This window comes from Pseudoliparis swirei, chromosome 12, assembly GCF_029220125.1.
Source record: "Pseudoliparis swirei isolate HS2019 ecotype Mariana Trench chromosome 12, NWPU_hadal_v1, whole genome shotgun sequence".
NCBI classification, from domain to species: Eukaryota; Metazoa; Chordata; class Actinopteri; order Perciformes; family Liparidae; genus Pseudoliparis; species Pseudoliparis swirei.
In genome coordinates, this window is record NC_079399.1 from 19,132,487 (window position 1) to 19,148,235 (window position 15,749).

A 15,749-nucleotide genomic window follows, 5' to 3' on the forward strand; every position below is an offset into this window, starting at 1 on the left:
TTGAGCAGCTCAGCTCATCATCCATCGTCCTGCCGGTCGAAAAAAAAAAAGATTTGTCGCCGTTTGTGGGCACCCTGTGAACTTTACGATACTTTATGCTGCTTACCGAAACCGGAGCTAAAAAGAGCAGCGTGGAATTTGAGTAGAAAGGAGAAGCCGTGGGACTACCTTTTACGTGTATTTGCTTTTGTATTTGCTTTTATTTTACTATATCTTATAACCAACGCCGGCATAGTTTTCATGGGCCGTCGGAGAGGAGATCAGAGGAAAGTCAGAGAAAGAAAAAGCAGAGAGAGGAGGAGAAGAGAGAGAGAGCAGCGAAGCGCAAGCAGTGGTGTGTCTGAAGTCCTGTGAAGTACGCTGCGGTCCTGTCGCCCTCGACTGACTCCGCCCCGACGCGTCGACGCCGACCGCGCGTCTGCGTGGTCTCACTTTGCTGCGTCGACGCGCGTCAACCATAAGACTGTGTCTACTACCGCGCACTTAACGAAGTACACTGCAATGCAGTACACTGCAATTCAGTGCACTGCATTGCAGTGTACTGCGTCGCTGATGAAGTGCTGTCTCAAATGGAACACTTAACCGTTCACCACTTGGCGGAAGTGACGGACGCAAATCTGTTCACGGCACCCGCGAAATTAAGCCGTGAGTGACGTATGCAAATCTGCTTGCGATACCCTAACCCTTAAAGTGACCAAATGAATGCACTTCTTGCCCTCTTGTTGCCCCTTGTTTACCTTTCTCCACCCCATGTGGAAACTGCGATACCTCCACAATCGCGGCAGGAGCCTCCGCCTTCTGGCTGAAGTCGAGATGGTATATGTAAATTTAATTGTGTGATTTTGCCTTACCTTCACAGCATAGCTTCATGTAGTAGTTGCAATTAAATTCTCCTCGCTAGGTATGCTAAATTCTCAATTATCTTTGTCAGAAGTAGCCTTCTTCTTTGCAATCCACATACACACCATATGGAAATAAAACATGACAAATCTGTACATGTTTGTCCCAGATTCCAATTAGTTTTAAGAATTATCCACTGAAATGATAGTCATCATCTGCTTGAATTCACAGTAATAGGCCTACTTTGACTGACTGTACTTTTATACACATCTCTGTTGTAGTGAAGTTTACCCTGATACAGGAATCAATTAGCAATTGAACACACAGGCATATTAATTTGTTGTTACAAACATGCATCAATTCTAATATAAATCAGAAAACGCAATAAAAGACTACAAAACCTCAATGACAACATTTTATTGATAAAATGACTTACATATTAATATAATCTTCCCTTCCCCTCCCCACACACTGTACAGCAGCCACCCAGTCCCAGGCGGCGCTGCCGTATCAATGTTGCAATGCCACTGCTGGCGTTGTATTGTGATGGCCAGTGACATGAGGGTGGACTTCAGGCTCACCCGAGAGTCATTCAACGCCCTCATGGCTGTGCTGGGCACTGACTGACCACGGTTGGGGCCCCGAGATCTCCTGTCTAGTTTTTATTTTTTGGCTTGCCAGCGCCACCTCCTATCGGGTGGTGGCCAGGGCCTTCGACAGGCCCCGGGCTCAGTGCATGATGCCAGGGTCCTGAATAACAGCCCCATCTTCTATGAGCAGTCATACCCTCCACCAGGATACTGTATCCTTGGGGATGGTGGCTCCCCCTGCCTGTCCCAACCCATCTGCCTCATGACCCCTTCAGGCAGCCTGTCCGCAACCACCTCCAAGCTACAACTGCTGCCTGTCAAAGGCGAGGTGTGTTGTGTTGTGGAGAGGTCCTTCGGGATACTGAAGACGCGATGGCGGTCCATCTTCTTAAAGGCCCTGGAGGTGGATGTGAGGTGCCAGAGGTCATTGGAGCCAGATGTCGGGAGGGCAGCAGAGGACCAGCACCAGCACCTCCAGGAAACGTCTCTGGGGCAGGAAACAGAAATAGGATAGCCATTCAGTGCTCTGTCCCAGACCACGATTACATTTAAATTAATACATACACGACATTTAAAAAAAAACACACGATGATTGAAAGCTACAATTATTTCTAGAAGGACAAGCTTAGATAGCTATCGTAACGGTATTAATTATCGGGCGGCGTGTGTGCAAACGCTCGCGGTGTCATGTTAACCCGTTATTAAACTGAGCATATCCATTGTTAATCCATTATTAAAATTGCTATTTCGATTGGTTAACAGAACAGCCGTTGTTTAACACTGTCCGATGACTGACATAGCTATCTGTCGTCGGACTTGCCGCTGGAGCAAGCGCATGGAGCCGACCTGCCCCCGCTCGTCAAGCCAAAAGTGTCCGATAAAAGTGCACCTTCGTCGGACTGGCCGGGTGGTGGATTACCCAGCTAGTTTATCATAACTGCCATGCAGATCCAATGGCATCTAATGCTACCTAGGTATGCTCACTAATCTGAGAATGGCATGTTAGTAGTACATTGTAATACCAGTACAATGTGTAATAACCGCTGATACTTACATTTACGGTCTGTAGCTTCGTGGTCTACCGCTTGTGCTGTCCGCCATTGTTTTAGAAATAAAATGAAAAGCTGGCGAAAGGGCTCCTCCTCTTCCGGTACGTAGCCAAGATGGCGGCCGCTTAGTGCGAGTAGTGTCCATCGTTTTACGCTACATTTTTTGCCCGTTTGCAGTGCACCATCCGGGTACTTTCAGTGCACTGAATTCTGCTGGATTTTTCAGTGGCGCACTTCGAACACTGAAAGTCAGTGCTCGAAGTGCTCGAAGTGCTCAAGTGCGCGGTAGTAGACACAGCCTAACACTAAATAACATAACATTTTATCCTATGTTTCAGAATTTTTTGCGACATTGTTGTATCTATCCACCTATTCATATTCACTATGGACCATATTTTTATTCAGTGTGTCACAGACGCTGGTCATTAACTATGGGGCAGTCAAGCCTTTTATTTTCGTAGATTTTGTTGCACTGTTTATCTTTTTAAAGTTATCTCAAGATACTAATATTGTCATGAATGCATTGTCAAGTTCCCAACCCTATGACATATCATATTTTATACTGTACTGCATGTGGTTTAATTAAATCACTTTTCTACATATCAGCAGAAGGATGCTGAGGATGAGCAGGCTGTTGTAAAGAAAGTCAAGGAGCTGTCGGTGATCGATGGTCGGCGAGCCCAGAACTGTAACATTCTGCTCTCACGGTCAGTGTGTGTGTGAGCATGTGTGTGTGAGGGTTATGAATTGATGAATGAAGCAAGCCCCTGTAGTAATGGCTCTTCTACATTAACTCTTTTCTGACTATATCTTGACTAAAAACAGATTAGCACTTCAGTGACACTTGAGTGGCACTTACTTATGGTATTTTTGGAGTTTGGCTTTCATGAATAAATGCTCCTTTCTTGATTCTTGTTGTTAGCGTCTGCAAAAAGACATGTAATGTAATTTGGCTTGTTGCTGTTAACTGATTTCTGCACACTGGAACAGAGAAATGAGCGTGACTGTATGTGTTGGGGGGGAAGGCAACATTTTATGTTGTGTTCGTTATTTCTGTTTGAGGATTGCAGATGCCATAATCATAAAGGTTAATTTCTAGTGTAATTTTTTATACTAGCACAGGAAGTCTGAAGAATTTCAAAGTATGATTGGGTGAATGATGATGACATCATCGGCGTTAAAGAGCTTGGAGTGGTTGTCAGATCAGTCAGATTGTTCTTTCGAGGTTCTCCACAAAACAGGGGAAGAAATTAGCTTTTTCAGTTGGACAGTTGCATGTAGAAGCCCCGAGAGGTTCTAAACAAATGTTTCTCCTGTGTCTTAAGGACAGGTTAAAAAAACTGGTTTTTTTACTTCTTTTTTTTCTCAAATTGTTATAATTCAAGTTTTAAGCAAAAGAGGCTGGGATCACCATCACATACATGTTCTGAATAGGGGACACAAGCACTCAGGTTTTTCTTCCAGCTGGGTCTCAATTTACATAACAAAACATGTGTTTGCAGTGCATGGAGGAATTAAAATGTTTGGGCAACTGTTTTCATGGATGAAAAATTAATAATGAAGTAGCCTCGAACAATTATCCTGGCAAATGCATTCAGACAGTGTGGCGGGGCAGTTTGAAACATTTCCTTTCCTTGCTCGACGATAGCAAAACTAAATCCTTCATCCTTCAAAGTTAAACAAACTTCTCCCTAATACATGTTACATTTGCCCAATTGAAAATGTATTGCAGGGAACGCATTTCTTTATGGATTAATTTGACTGAACACCCCTGTATAACACTGTGAATGCACTGCAGGCTGAGACTGACCAATGAGGAGATCAGCCATGCCATCCTGTCCGTGGATGAGCAGGAGGACTTACCTAAAGACATGCTGGAGCAGGTGCCAAACATACACTCAAAGTAACACAATGTACATAGATTGATATTGTGGTATACAACTACTATGTAGCATAATTTAAGCAGTGCATTTGTGGATAATATTGGACCAGTTCAGCTACTAGAACGTGATTTTCCTGATAGGGAAAATCATCATTCTTATTTAGGACTCATGGGTGTCTGTGTGTGTGTGTGTGTGTGTGTGTGTGTGTGTGTGTGTGTGTGTGTGTGTGTGTGTGTGTCCATGTTTGTGTGTGTGTGAAGCTTCTGAAGTTCATTCCTGAGAAGAGCGACATAGAGCTGTTGGGAGAACACAAGCACGAGCTGGAACGTATGGCCAAAGCAGATCGCTTCCTGTATGACATGAGCAGGTATACATGATGAGAAACACACACACACACACACACACACACACACACACACACACACACACACACACACACACACACACACACACACACACACACACACACACACACACACTCACTTGAGTGTGGCCCTGTGGATCACCTGTAACTATAACTAGTTCGGTTCGGGGGACCCGACCTTAGAGCTGTTTGCCATAGTACTAGTGAAATAGGGCCAAAGGTCACGGTCTCGTTATTAGGGCCAGGGCTTTAATTTAAAAAAATTCCCCCCAGGCTTTTATCGGGTTCTCTGTTTTTATTATTATTTATATGAGCTTTTCATTCATTATTTTCAGCTGAGCAGGAATGCTTCTTGCTATAACCAATAAGCGACCGGTATGTATAATTTGCCGCATTAATTGGGCTCTGCTTGGTCATCAAAACTATGTGGGTTCAGAATGTATTATTTACAACAACAGAAACACACAGAAATACATTCTACAAGTTCCTGCAACGCTATCTCACACATAGTCAACTCTCACAGACCGACCAAACATAAATTAGGCCGCTCCTTTGTGGTTGAGCGTAACGGGCAGGTGTGGAACCTCCAGCAGTTTCCAGCTCTAACGAGTCCTTTTTCTCAAGTTCAGCCATGACAAGTGTAAAGTAGAGGCCATGCAGCACAGCAGCACTGGAGAGGCAATGGAGATAGCTGCGGAGCGAGGCTAGCTTGCGGAGCAAGGTCGGCTTAACCTTTGCAGGGCTCTCAAGTTTTGAAGACAGGCAAGAGTGACACATTTCCATCAGTCAGTCAGTCGCGACCAATTCCAGGATGCTTTATCTTCATTGGTTGCTGGATTAAATTTTACCCAGATACAACAGATACATTTTTTTTTCTGATTGGCCCGTTTTTTTTTCTGATTGGCCCATTTCTTTTTTTTGATTGGCTGATAAGTGGCTCCTCACAGCAGAACTCCAGGGGAGCGCTTGATTCCTCCACGGTGAGGGCAGCGCGGTATGGAGGACTCAAAATGACTTAAGTATAAATAAATAAATAAATGAATGCATGAATAAATACAAGAATAAATAAATAAATGCTTAAATAAATGTATAAATAAATAAATAAATACAAGAATAAATGTATAAATACAGAAATAAATACAGAAATTAATAAATATAAGTTATAACTCAACAGGACATCATTAAATAAATGTATTTCTACATTTCTGTATTTCTTCATTTATTTATATCTCTATTTATGTGTCCACACGTATTTCTTCATTTATTTATGTGTGACATTTACGTGTCCGTATATTCAAATGAGCTGGGCGGTCCGAACCTCATTGTTGAACAGGATTGGTCAAGTCGGAGAGCAAGACAGAAGCAATCGATCCCTAGCACTTGGATCTGTAGACGAACAGCGTTTATTATGCATTCTTGTCTGTACATTCTAAATACTACAGTTGTTGAGTCACGGAATGTAATTTAAGGTTGTTTTCAGGCGAGAAGTTAGTAGTTTAAGCATCAAATCTGTGGTCGGTTTATCGAGATTCAGCCTAATAAGGATATGCGACGGAGATTTGAGGTCCTGCTCGCGGGACCAGTGAGCTCCGGGCGGTCAGCGTGCTGTGTGGCCGCCGAGAGAAGCCTGATCTCGGCAGGACTTTTTGAAATGCTCCGCTGGCTCTGACGTCTCCGTAGCGGCTAAACATAAGATATAATTAGGTTTTGGAGGATCTAAAGAGCACAACGAGTTCATTATTTACTAAAAGATAACGTTACGTCAATTTGACTGAGGGTTAAGATTCATAATTTCATATTGTAGCGACCCTGGGTCAGGAAAGCTACGAGACGTTGTATATTTGTTATCGTTTATTCGTAGCCTACGCCAAACAACAGTGGACACCGCAACACATTCTACTCCACTGTAAAGTATTTTACAGTGAATAATTGGAGTAAATCCATGAGCAAGAACAGTTGATGTGGTGACGTCACAAGACCAGAAAGACCGTCCTGCGTCCTCGAGAGTCTGGACTCCCAAAACCAGACTCCCAAGACCAGATTCCAAAGACCAGACTCCAAAAGAACACAAGTCTGTACTCAGTGTTCTTGGAATTGATAAACGGCTGAAGTCAAAAAGCTGTAGGCTAAATTCTGCTCACGGTGAGCTGAGCGAGTCAACTTCAGCATCATGTGCCAGGCAGAAGTAGTAGAGCACAACACACCAGGTGCATTTCACTCCTGTGACCAATCATGCTTTAGACAGAGGTTCGGACCGCCCCAGCTCATTTGAATATACGGACACGTAAATGTCACACATAAATAAATGAAGAAATACGTGTGGACACATAAATAGAGAAATAAATAAATGAAGAAATACAGAAATGCAGAAATATATTTATTTAATGATGTCATGTTGATTTATAACTTATTTATTCATTCCTGTATTTATTTATACATTTATTTAAGCATTTATTTATTTATACATTTATGTATTTATTGATACATTTATTTAAGCATTTATTTATTCATTTATACATTTATTTAAGCATTTATTGATTTATTCTTGTATTTATTCATGCATTCATTTATTTATTTATTTATACTTTAGTCATTTTAAGTCCTCCATAGTGCGGCTCATGTTTGCGCGCTGCGGCACATTAAAACATATAGCCGAGAATTTTTTTCAGCGTGAGAAATACGATGTGTGGCGGGAGTGCGTGACTTAAGACCGAAATGCGTGAGTGTCACGCTCAATGCGTGACACTTGAGAGCCCTGCCTTTGTCTGGTTTAGAGTTAAAGCTCTGTCGGTGTCACGCCCCCTGCTCTGCCTTCCACTGTAGGCTACGTTCAATAGAAATCCTCATTGCCACCAACTGCGTTCGCTTGAACTAATTCACTCATGGCTAAGGCCTCCAAATCCTATACACTGTGACTTTAAAGCTTTACCTAAAGATCTGCAAAGACGTTTGATGCGTAGTTGTGCGTTTCATCACATAGGTTATTAAATCCATTGATACGCCATAGTTCCCCCTCCTCCTGCTGGAGCAGTTTCCAGTGACAATGTTTTGCTGTCTAATTTGTGGCCTCCCCCAGCATCAACCACTATCAACAGAGACTCCACTCGCTCTACTTCAAGAAAAAGTTTGCTGAAAGAGTGGCTGACGTCAAACCTAAAATCAAAGGTAGGCTACTTCAAAAGGCATCTTTCTTCCTATAAACACTAATGTGAGTCTTTAAATTCTGTTTTTTAAGATGTTTTTTGAGGATATTGCTTTATGGATTATAAATTCTGTGCATGGACATATACTGTATATGACACTGCCTCCTCGTCTCTGCGGTCTCAGCTCTGAGTCTGGCTTCCAGGGAGGTGGTGCAGAGCGGGACTCTGAGGCAGCTCCTGGAGGTGGTCCTGGCCTTGGGGAACTACATGAACAAAGGGCAACGGGGGAATGCCTACGGATTTAAAGTGTCCAGCCTTAACAAGATCTCTGACACCAAGTCAAGCATTGACAAGTACAGTTCACGGCTCAGCTTTGTACATCGCAGGCCTTTTTATTTTTTACAGCAGTAGGAAAATCCGGAGGAAATAATACAGGAGCCTGGTGTTGTTCATCATCAGCCTATAACATCAGCCTATAACATTGTCCTTATGTATTAGAATTCCCATAGTTGTGGTACATTATAATCTGTTCATAATGCATTATAATGTGATTATTCTAACTGGCCATTTGGGTAATGACATTTCTGATGGATTAGACGATATGATACATTATAAGCTAAGTCACTGTAATTGATCATTATTTGCTCTACGAAAAATGAAGGAAAATCAAGAACAAAACATAAAACATTGCAAAAAGGAATCTAATTGTTTAACAGGTCATAGTAATTTGACAATGATGAACATTTATATTTCCTTAATGTAATGCCCCCCTCCCCCAAGAAAACAGACTCAATTGACTGAAATCATTTGTAATATCTGGAACAACTCTTCCTGGAGAAGTCAGTGACCAGCAACTATGGAACTGGATCTTGTAAATCTTCATCAGGTGCTTTATACTGTTTATTAAAGCTAAATCCATGTTTATGAGTATAACTAGAATCATACAGTGCTTTAAGCAACACAAAACACATTAGACGTTTATATTACATTAAAACATAGAAAGCATCGCCATGATTGTTCGCGGTATCCGTACTTTTTCTACAAGTTAGACGTCTGCTGTAAAAAAAGGTCTGTTGTTAAGTTGATGAAGAGCGATGAATGATTCCCTGCTGAACGTGTTGTGTGTTTGTAGAAACGTCACTCTGCTCCACTACATGGTCACTGTACTGGAAAAGAAGTACCCGAAGGTGGCAGCTTTCAGTAACGAGCTGCAAAATGTGCCAGAAGCTGCCAAAGTCAGGTGAGAACGAGCGGGAACCCTTGTGTTGTTGAAGTAATGTGGAATCAAGTCCATTAAAGTCAAATGGGCCATCTTACGCACTGCCCCTATATATATATGTTGTCACCCTGGTTTAGTATTGATAAAACCAGATGTGGGCTTTTGAAGTGTCTCACCTCTTTGACTAAGGGTGCATCCCAAGTCTCTTATTGCATCCCTATTTCCCTCACTTGCATCTTTTCCTTGCATCTTAGTCTCTCCCACCAGGGAGACGCGGAGAGATGCAAGGAAACAATGTGAGGAGAGAGGAAACGAGGAAATATGTCTTAAGAGAAATAAGATGTCCTTTCCTCCAAAGCGTCACGTACAGCAACTCGTGAAGCGACGTCTGTTTCTGATCACATCTGGATCAGCTGTCAGTCGGCTTTAACAGCTTGTTCTGGTCCCGAAAGATTTTGGTGAACATTCTAATTTAAATCCACTTCAATTCTTGATACAAATAATCTTTTTATGTTTTCAGTTGATTTAATGGTGTTAAACTACTACTTATAATAATGAAGACAGTTATCATCACTGTCAAAGTGGAGATGTTTTCACTCTGTTGTCTGTTACCTGTTAAACAAACTGCATTGAGTATTGATACACAGTGTGTGGTATTTATACTATGTTCTGTTTCCTGCTTATACGTGCATGATTTATTTCTACCGGCGGAATGCATTTGTTTCATTTATGCATTATTTGCATCTGTATGCTTTAACATTCTCATATCATGATAACATAATATGATTATGAATTCTCTTCAGCACTGGAGTACATTTTTTAGGCTTAATGTTTCAGGTTAAACTGAAATTATATAACTCATCAAACCCGACACTCAATCAGCCTCACGTGACTGAATGGAAATGATGATAAATTATGTAAAAAGTGTTTCCTCTCTCCAGATCTCTCTGACTTTTTTTGTGTTCATAACAAAAGTTATTGCGGAAAATAACAGATCAAAAAAATACTAATCTCTTTATAAATGAAGAAAGTTGCTTGTGCTTTTTTGTTCAGACCTTCATGAACATATATTTTAACCAGAAGGTGAATCGGAAAACAAATCTAATATATAACTTGAGTTTAATCTGTGATCCTTCTTAAATTCCATTTGTTTATTTTGTATAGCCCAGAATCACATATTATAACTTTGCCTCAGAGGGCTTTACAATACACATACAACAGCCTTGACCTTTGACCTCACGTCGGATCAGGAAAAACTCCCACAAAACTCCCCAAATCTTTCAGGGAGAAAAAAGGAAAAACAACCTTGAGGAGAGCAACAGAGGAGGATCCCTCTCCAGGATGGACAGAAGCAATAGATGTCATGTGTACAGATGAACAGCGTTACAACACATTCAATGAATATGACAGAAATTATGAATAATGAGTAGTAGGCATGGACCATGACCCACATAACCACAATCCATGAAAACAGAAGGAGGTAGAAGGGGCATCAGCAGGGTCATGGCAGGAGTCAGGGCCACGGAGGCAAGGCCACGGAGGCAGGGCCAAGGAGGGAGGAGGACGGGCCCATGAGGCAGGAGGCATGGCCAAGGAGGCAGGGACAATGAGGCAGGAAGCAGGGGTAAGGGAACAGGGGACAGGGCTTGGGAGCCTGGACCGGCTCCAGACACAGCCAGGTCCAATGAACCCTATGAGGCGAGAAGGCACAAAGACTCTGGGGAGGAAGTTGAGTTATTATAGTGCAATGAAGAGACGTTCATAAGGAGAGAGGAAAGAGGAGAGAGGAGCTCAGTGTATCTTAAAACGTCCTTCTGCAGCCAAGAAGCCTAAAGCAGCATATCTAGGGGCTGGACCAGGGCAAACCTGATTCAGCCCTAACTATCAGCACTACTAAAGAGGAAAGTCTTAAGTTTACTCTTAACCCTTGTGTTGCCTTAGGGTCATTTTGACCCGAATCAATATTATACCCTCCCCCCGCCTTTGGGTCATTTTGACCCGATTCAATGTTTCACCCTCCTGTTACCTTTATATTTACTAACATATTTTACCCTTTGGGTTCAATTTGACGCCAGCAATTAAAACCTCCAGAAAATTATTAGAATTAATATTGTTTTCCAAGTTTAAGTGTGAGGCACTTTATGTTTGTTTGTTGACTACCGAAAGAACACCGACATTAAACATTGAATGGGGTCAAATTAATCCTAAAGCGGGGGGAGGGTGTAATATTGATTCGGGTCAAAATGACCCTGAGGCAACACAAGGGTTAAATGAGGTGACTGTGTCTGCCTCCCGGACTGAAGGTGGAAGCTGGTTCCATAAAAGAGGAGCTTGATAACTGTAGGCTCTGGTTCCCAGCCTACTTTGTAAGACTCTATGAACCACAAGTAGTCCCGCATTTAGTGAGCGCAGCTCTCTAGTGGGGTAATATGGTACTACAAGTTCCTTAAGATATGATGGTGCATCACCAATCAAGGCTTTGTAGGTGAGGAGAATCATTTAAAATGTGATTTTAAATGTGAGCCAGTGCAGAGCAGCTAGGAGTAATGTGATATCTTTTCTTCGTTTTTGTGAGTACTTGAGATGCTGTCTTCTTCACTCTGTTATGAAACTCCAGTAATCAGTCCGATCAACTGAAGCATCCAATCAAATAACTGATGAACAATGAGGGTGCGTGTCTAGCGTGAAAACACTTCCTTGAAGCCTGTTCTTGTGCCTCATCGATCATGGCTCCTCCAAGATCCCTCCTCGGTCCTCAATACTTGCTCTTCAGAACAGAATAAGAGCTTTGGGACGGCCGTCAATATGGCAGCACAGAACAACTACCGGTTCAAGCGAGGAGCGAGGAGAAAGGAAACAATTAAGAGACTTGGGATGTACCCTAAGTATACAAGCTCTGTGCAGCAACACTGGCAACCTCACTGTGGCGACAAGACTTGTGGAAGCTACACCCTAAGACAGTTGACACCCAAAAAATGTGTTACAAGTTCTGATTCCACCTAGAACAACAAATATCCCAAAAACATTTATTTTGTATATTAATGTCATAATGTGTCATGCAGCTGATATGTTACTCATCATCTCCACTCTCCCATATGTGTCTCCAGTTTGACGGAGTTGGAGAAGGACATCGGCAATCTGAGATCTGGCCTAAAGAGTGTGGAGACGGTAAGCGAGCCAGATGGATTTAAACTCTGTTCTTTGTCTTTATGTTTGATCATCAATCCATTGAAGCAAAAGACACACAATATTAATTTTTTATACTTAATATTTTATTTAGGTATTTTTAAAAGTTTAACAGGAAATACAACCTTCAAAAGTAAGAATGCATTAAAAAAATGTACTATGCATCTGGCCAAGAAGGGCCATAAAGAAACACAAAAATAAAAATGTTTCAGACGCACAATATTCATACATGTGATAATCAGTCGGTGTGTGTTTTGTCCCTCCCAGGAGTTGCAGTACCAGCGGGATCAGTCCCATCACGGTCCTGGGGATAAATTTGTCCCTGTGGTCAGTCAGTTCGTCACCGTGGCCTCCTTCAGCTTCTCAGATGTCGAGGAGTCGCTCAGCGAGGCCAAAGAAGTGGTGAGGAAAACCAATCACTGTTATTCACGATTCTGCACACCAAGTCCTCATGTGGTTTTTTAATTCGTCATCCAATAAATATCACACACTGGCTACGATGCATGTTATTGTTGTAATGGTTGCAATCTCAGAGCAAACTGAATTCATGGGTCCCAGACCCATGAATGATCGGCATTAGCAAGAAGCTGTTGTTCAGCTGCCTAGAGGACGATCAATCATTTACACTGGCTCTGAGCACCGAATCGCTAAAAATCCAAAAATCAAACCTGTTCCAAAAACTTCAACGCCGGACAGCAGGTTTCAGAGTCGTATGGAAATGTGATTGACGCCTCGGACGAAAAATATGTCCTATGGCCTGAAGCAGTCTCAGACAAAAGTGTTGCAATTGACCAAATGGTCACCTTCCAATCACGTCTCCTCTCTGTCAAAGTTTGTAAAGGCCCTGAGACACTTTGGAGAAGACTCATCCAACCTGCAGCCGGATGCGTTCTTCGGGATCTTCGACACTTTCCTCACAGCTTTCTCAGAGGCCGAACAGGACAACGAAAGGACGGTCAGACGCAAGGAGGAGGAGGAGAGGCGGGCACTCGCGGAGGCACAGGTTAGAAGATATTGTCAATGTAGTGAGTTTTAATAGGGTGCCAAATGCATTTGAATGGTCCTTTACCAGGAGTCTGTAACATAGTGGTTAGATGAATAAGAAGTTACTGACATCGCCGACCACTTTCTCTATGTCCATGTACTGATGAGCACCTCATTCATCGATCAATGTAGAGTATGTCCATCTGTTCTGTCTTGACCTCTCTCTCCTCTCGTCCAGCTGAAGAAAGACAGGGAGCAGAAGGCCAAGAAGACCAAAGCAAACGAGGAAGAGGGAGGTGACTTTGATGACTTGGTGTCCGCTCTGCGCTCCGGAGAGGTGTTCGAAATGGACATGTCCAAAATGAACCGTAGAAAACAGCGGAGACATAACTTGTTCGACGGCGGCCGGGAGAGACCCGGGACAGAACTGACTCAGTTTGACCTCTGAATGTGTTGCTTGCACAGACAACCCCACACCCTGGAACTGTCTGGTAACAATGTAACTATAACAATGTATCAGATGTAACTTAATGAATGTATCTGAATGCATCTGAATGTATGGAACTGAAGCCAAAACTAACAAAAATATGCATGTTCTCAGATAGACGGGCAGTCATTATGGTTTGATAAATATATCCTTGCCCGAGTTTACACAGCTCTGAATCTGACTGTTCGTCCTCTAAACATACACTGATCAAATAAATAAAAAAATTGATGATTTAGGAAGTCAACAATACTGTAAAATTTTTACTACATCCTTCTTTTTTTAACGCCAGTATGTAAATATCTAAAACTATATCCTGCAATAGTCTCTTTTATAAAATGTATGTATTCCTCGTTAATATTTACAATAGTTTCGAACAATACACTTTTTGGCTTTGGGTGCTGATTGCATTTCTTAAAATAGATTTGATTTTTCTTCTCTAAACAAGGATCAGTATTATCATTTGACACGGGTAAGTGTAATATGGGTGAAATGATGCACATAGAGCAGGGGAACTGCAATCCGAACAATAGTGGTCAGTCGGCATGTGTGAACGGATGTACCTAGAGCTGTCCACTTGTGATTGGAATACCCAAGATGCATGTAAATGCCAGGTCTGAACAGGGCCACGTCTCTTTTTAAACAAGGCGAGGGACAACAATTTAAAAGGGAGGGACTTCCATGCATCACCCACTTGTGCGGCCGGCCCAGCTCCCAAAAACATAGAATAAGAGAAGCTTAGATTACAACATACAAAGAAGGAGTGTGACTCAGTTCACCATCGCTCCACTATATCTTTACTTTGCAAATAGTTGTTTGCTGCTATATTAATGCTTACAATCTCATATATAGAACTTGTTAACTCATAGGACGTCAGCGATGGGTGTGTAGATGGTGTTCCACTGATCAATCTTTAAGGCTGCCTGAATCCAACTCTGTCTGTGTTGAGGACATGGCCTTTCAGTTGAATGGAGTCTTTAGTTGAAACTGGCCCCACACACGCTCCTTTATCTTGGGCCATTTACATAACGTGACATTTCTATTCCGACCTCAGAAGTTCAAGATGCTTCTACTCGAAGAATGAATGTTTCTAAATCTGTCCAAAACAAGTTTTGTATTGATCTATATAGACTATTCAGACTCTTTGATTGAATGTAAATATTCAATGTAATACTAACTATTTCTGTTCTAAATGTTGTGCCATTTCTAATGTCAGTAAAAGTGGGAATAACAATATATCTACAAATCTGTCCAGAACGAGTTTGTATTGATCTATGTAGACTATTCAGACTCTTTGATTTAATGCAATTATTCAATGCAATGCTAATGTTAGTAAAAGTGGGAATAACAATATATCTACAATGTGTTTTTCTTCTTTGTCATGTTCTTTTTCTTTTGAAGTTAATATACACTTTTATTAATCCCCAAGGGGAAATTAGTTCTCTGCATTTAACCCATCCTTAGTTATTAAGGAGCAGTGGGCTGCGGTGAGGCGCCTAGGAAGCAACTGGGGGTTCAGTGCCTTGCTCAAGGACACTTCGACTTGCAGCTAATGGGGAGAGCGGAGATCGAACCCACGACCTTGTGGTTGAAGGACGGCCCTCTTACCCCACTGAGCTACAGCCGCTACAGTTGTAGAATAATTAACAGACCTACATTGAAGTGGTAGAACAGGGACCTTAAAACAAATAATAATGTTAACATTTTGGAATTGCTGTATAATCCATATGAAGCGGTCTTCATGCTCTACTATTTTTCGTAAATATGTGCCAGACAAAACTCTAGATTTGGGTTGCCAGTAGGGCTGCAACTAACGATCATTTTGATAATCGATTAATCTGTTGATTATTTTTTAGATTAATCGGATAAAAAAACGAAAACACTGTAATTTTCAACCCTTTATTCAAAACAGGGTTCGTACAGTCATGGAAAACCTGGAAAAGTCATGGAATTTTTAAATGGCTGTTTCCAGGCCTAGAAAAGTAATTGAAAAAAATAAAATCCCAA

The 15,749-nt window shown here is 41.9% G+C and overlaps 1 protein-coding gene and 2 long non-coding RNA genes across 3 annotated transcripts in view; 2 read left to right on the forward strand and 1 right to left on the reverse strand.

Annotated features, from left to right (window-relative positions):
* Window positions 1-15,097, forward strand: part of LOC130202546 (disheveled-associated activator of morphogenesis 1-like) — a 36,657-nt gene extending 21,560 nt beyond the window's left edge. The window contains exons 17-26 of the mRNA XM_056428187.1: window positions 3,086-3,186; window positions 4,278-4,362; window positions 4,623-4,729; window positions 7,803-7,891; window positions 8,054-8,222; window positions 9,002-9,109; window positions 12,196-12,256; window positions 12,542-12,676; window positions 13,107-13,277; window positions 13,497-15,097. Of these exons, the coding sequence (XP_056284162.1) occupies window positions 3,086-3,186; window positions 4,278-4,362; window positions 4,623-4,729; window positions 7,803-7,891; window positions 8,054-8,222; window positions 9,002-9,109; window positions 12,196-12,256; window positions 12,542-12,676; window positions 13,107-13,277; window positions 13,497-13,706 (1,236 nt within the window). The 3' untranslated portion in view covers window positions 13,707-15,097. The remainder of the gene's footprint in view (window positions 1-3,085; window positions 3,187-4,277; window positions 4,363-4,622; window positions 4,730-7,802; window positions 7,892-8,053; window positions 8,223-9,001; window positions 9,110-12,195; window positions 12,257-12,541; window positions 12,677-13,106; window positions 13,278-13,496) is intronic.
* LOC130202548 (uncharacterized) lies at window positions 478-1,585 on the forward strand. Its single transcript, XR_008833372.1, has 2 exons — window positions 478-816; window positions 1,320-1,585. It is a non-coding gene; the product is annotated as an uncharacterized LOC130202548 (long non-coding RNA).
* LOC130202547 (uncharacterized) lies at window positions 1,243-3,147 on the reverse strand. Its single transcript, XR_008833371.1, has 2 exons — window positions 2,485-3,147; window positions 1,243-1,917 (listed from the first exon to the last, which is right to left on the reverse strand). It is a non-coding gene; the product is annotated as an uncharacterized LOC130202547 (long non-coding RNA).
* Window positions 15,098-15,749: the final 652 nt, after the last annotated feature.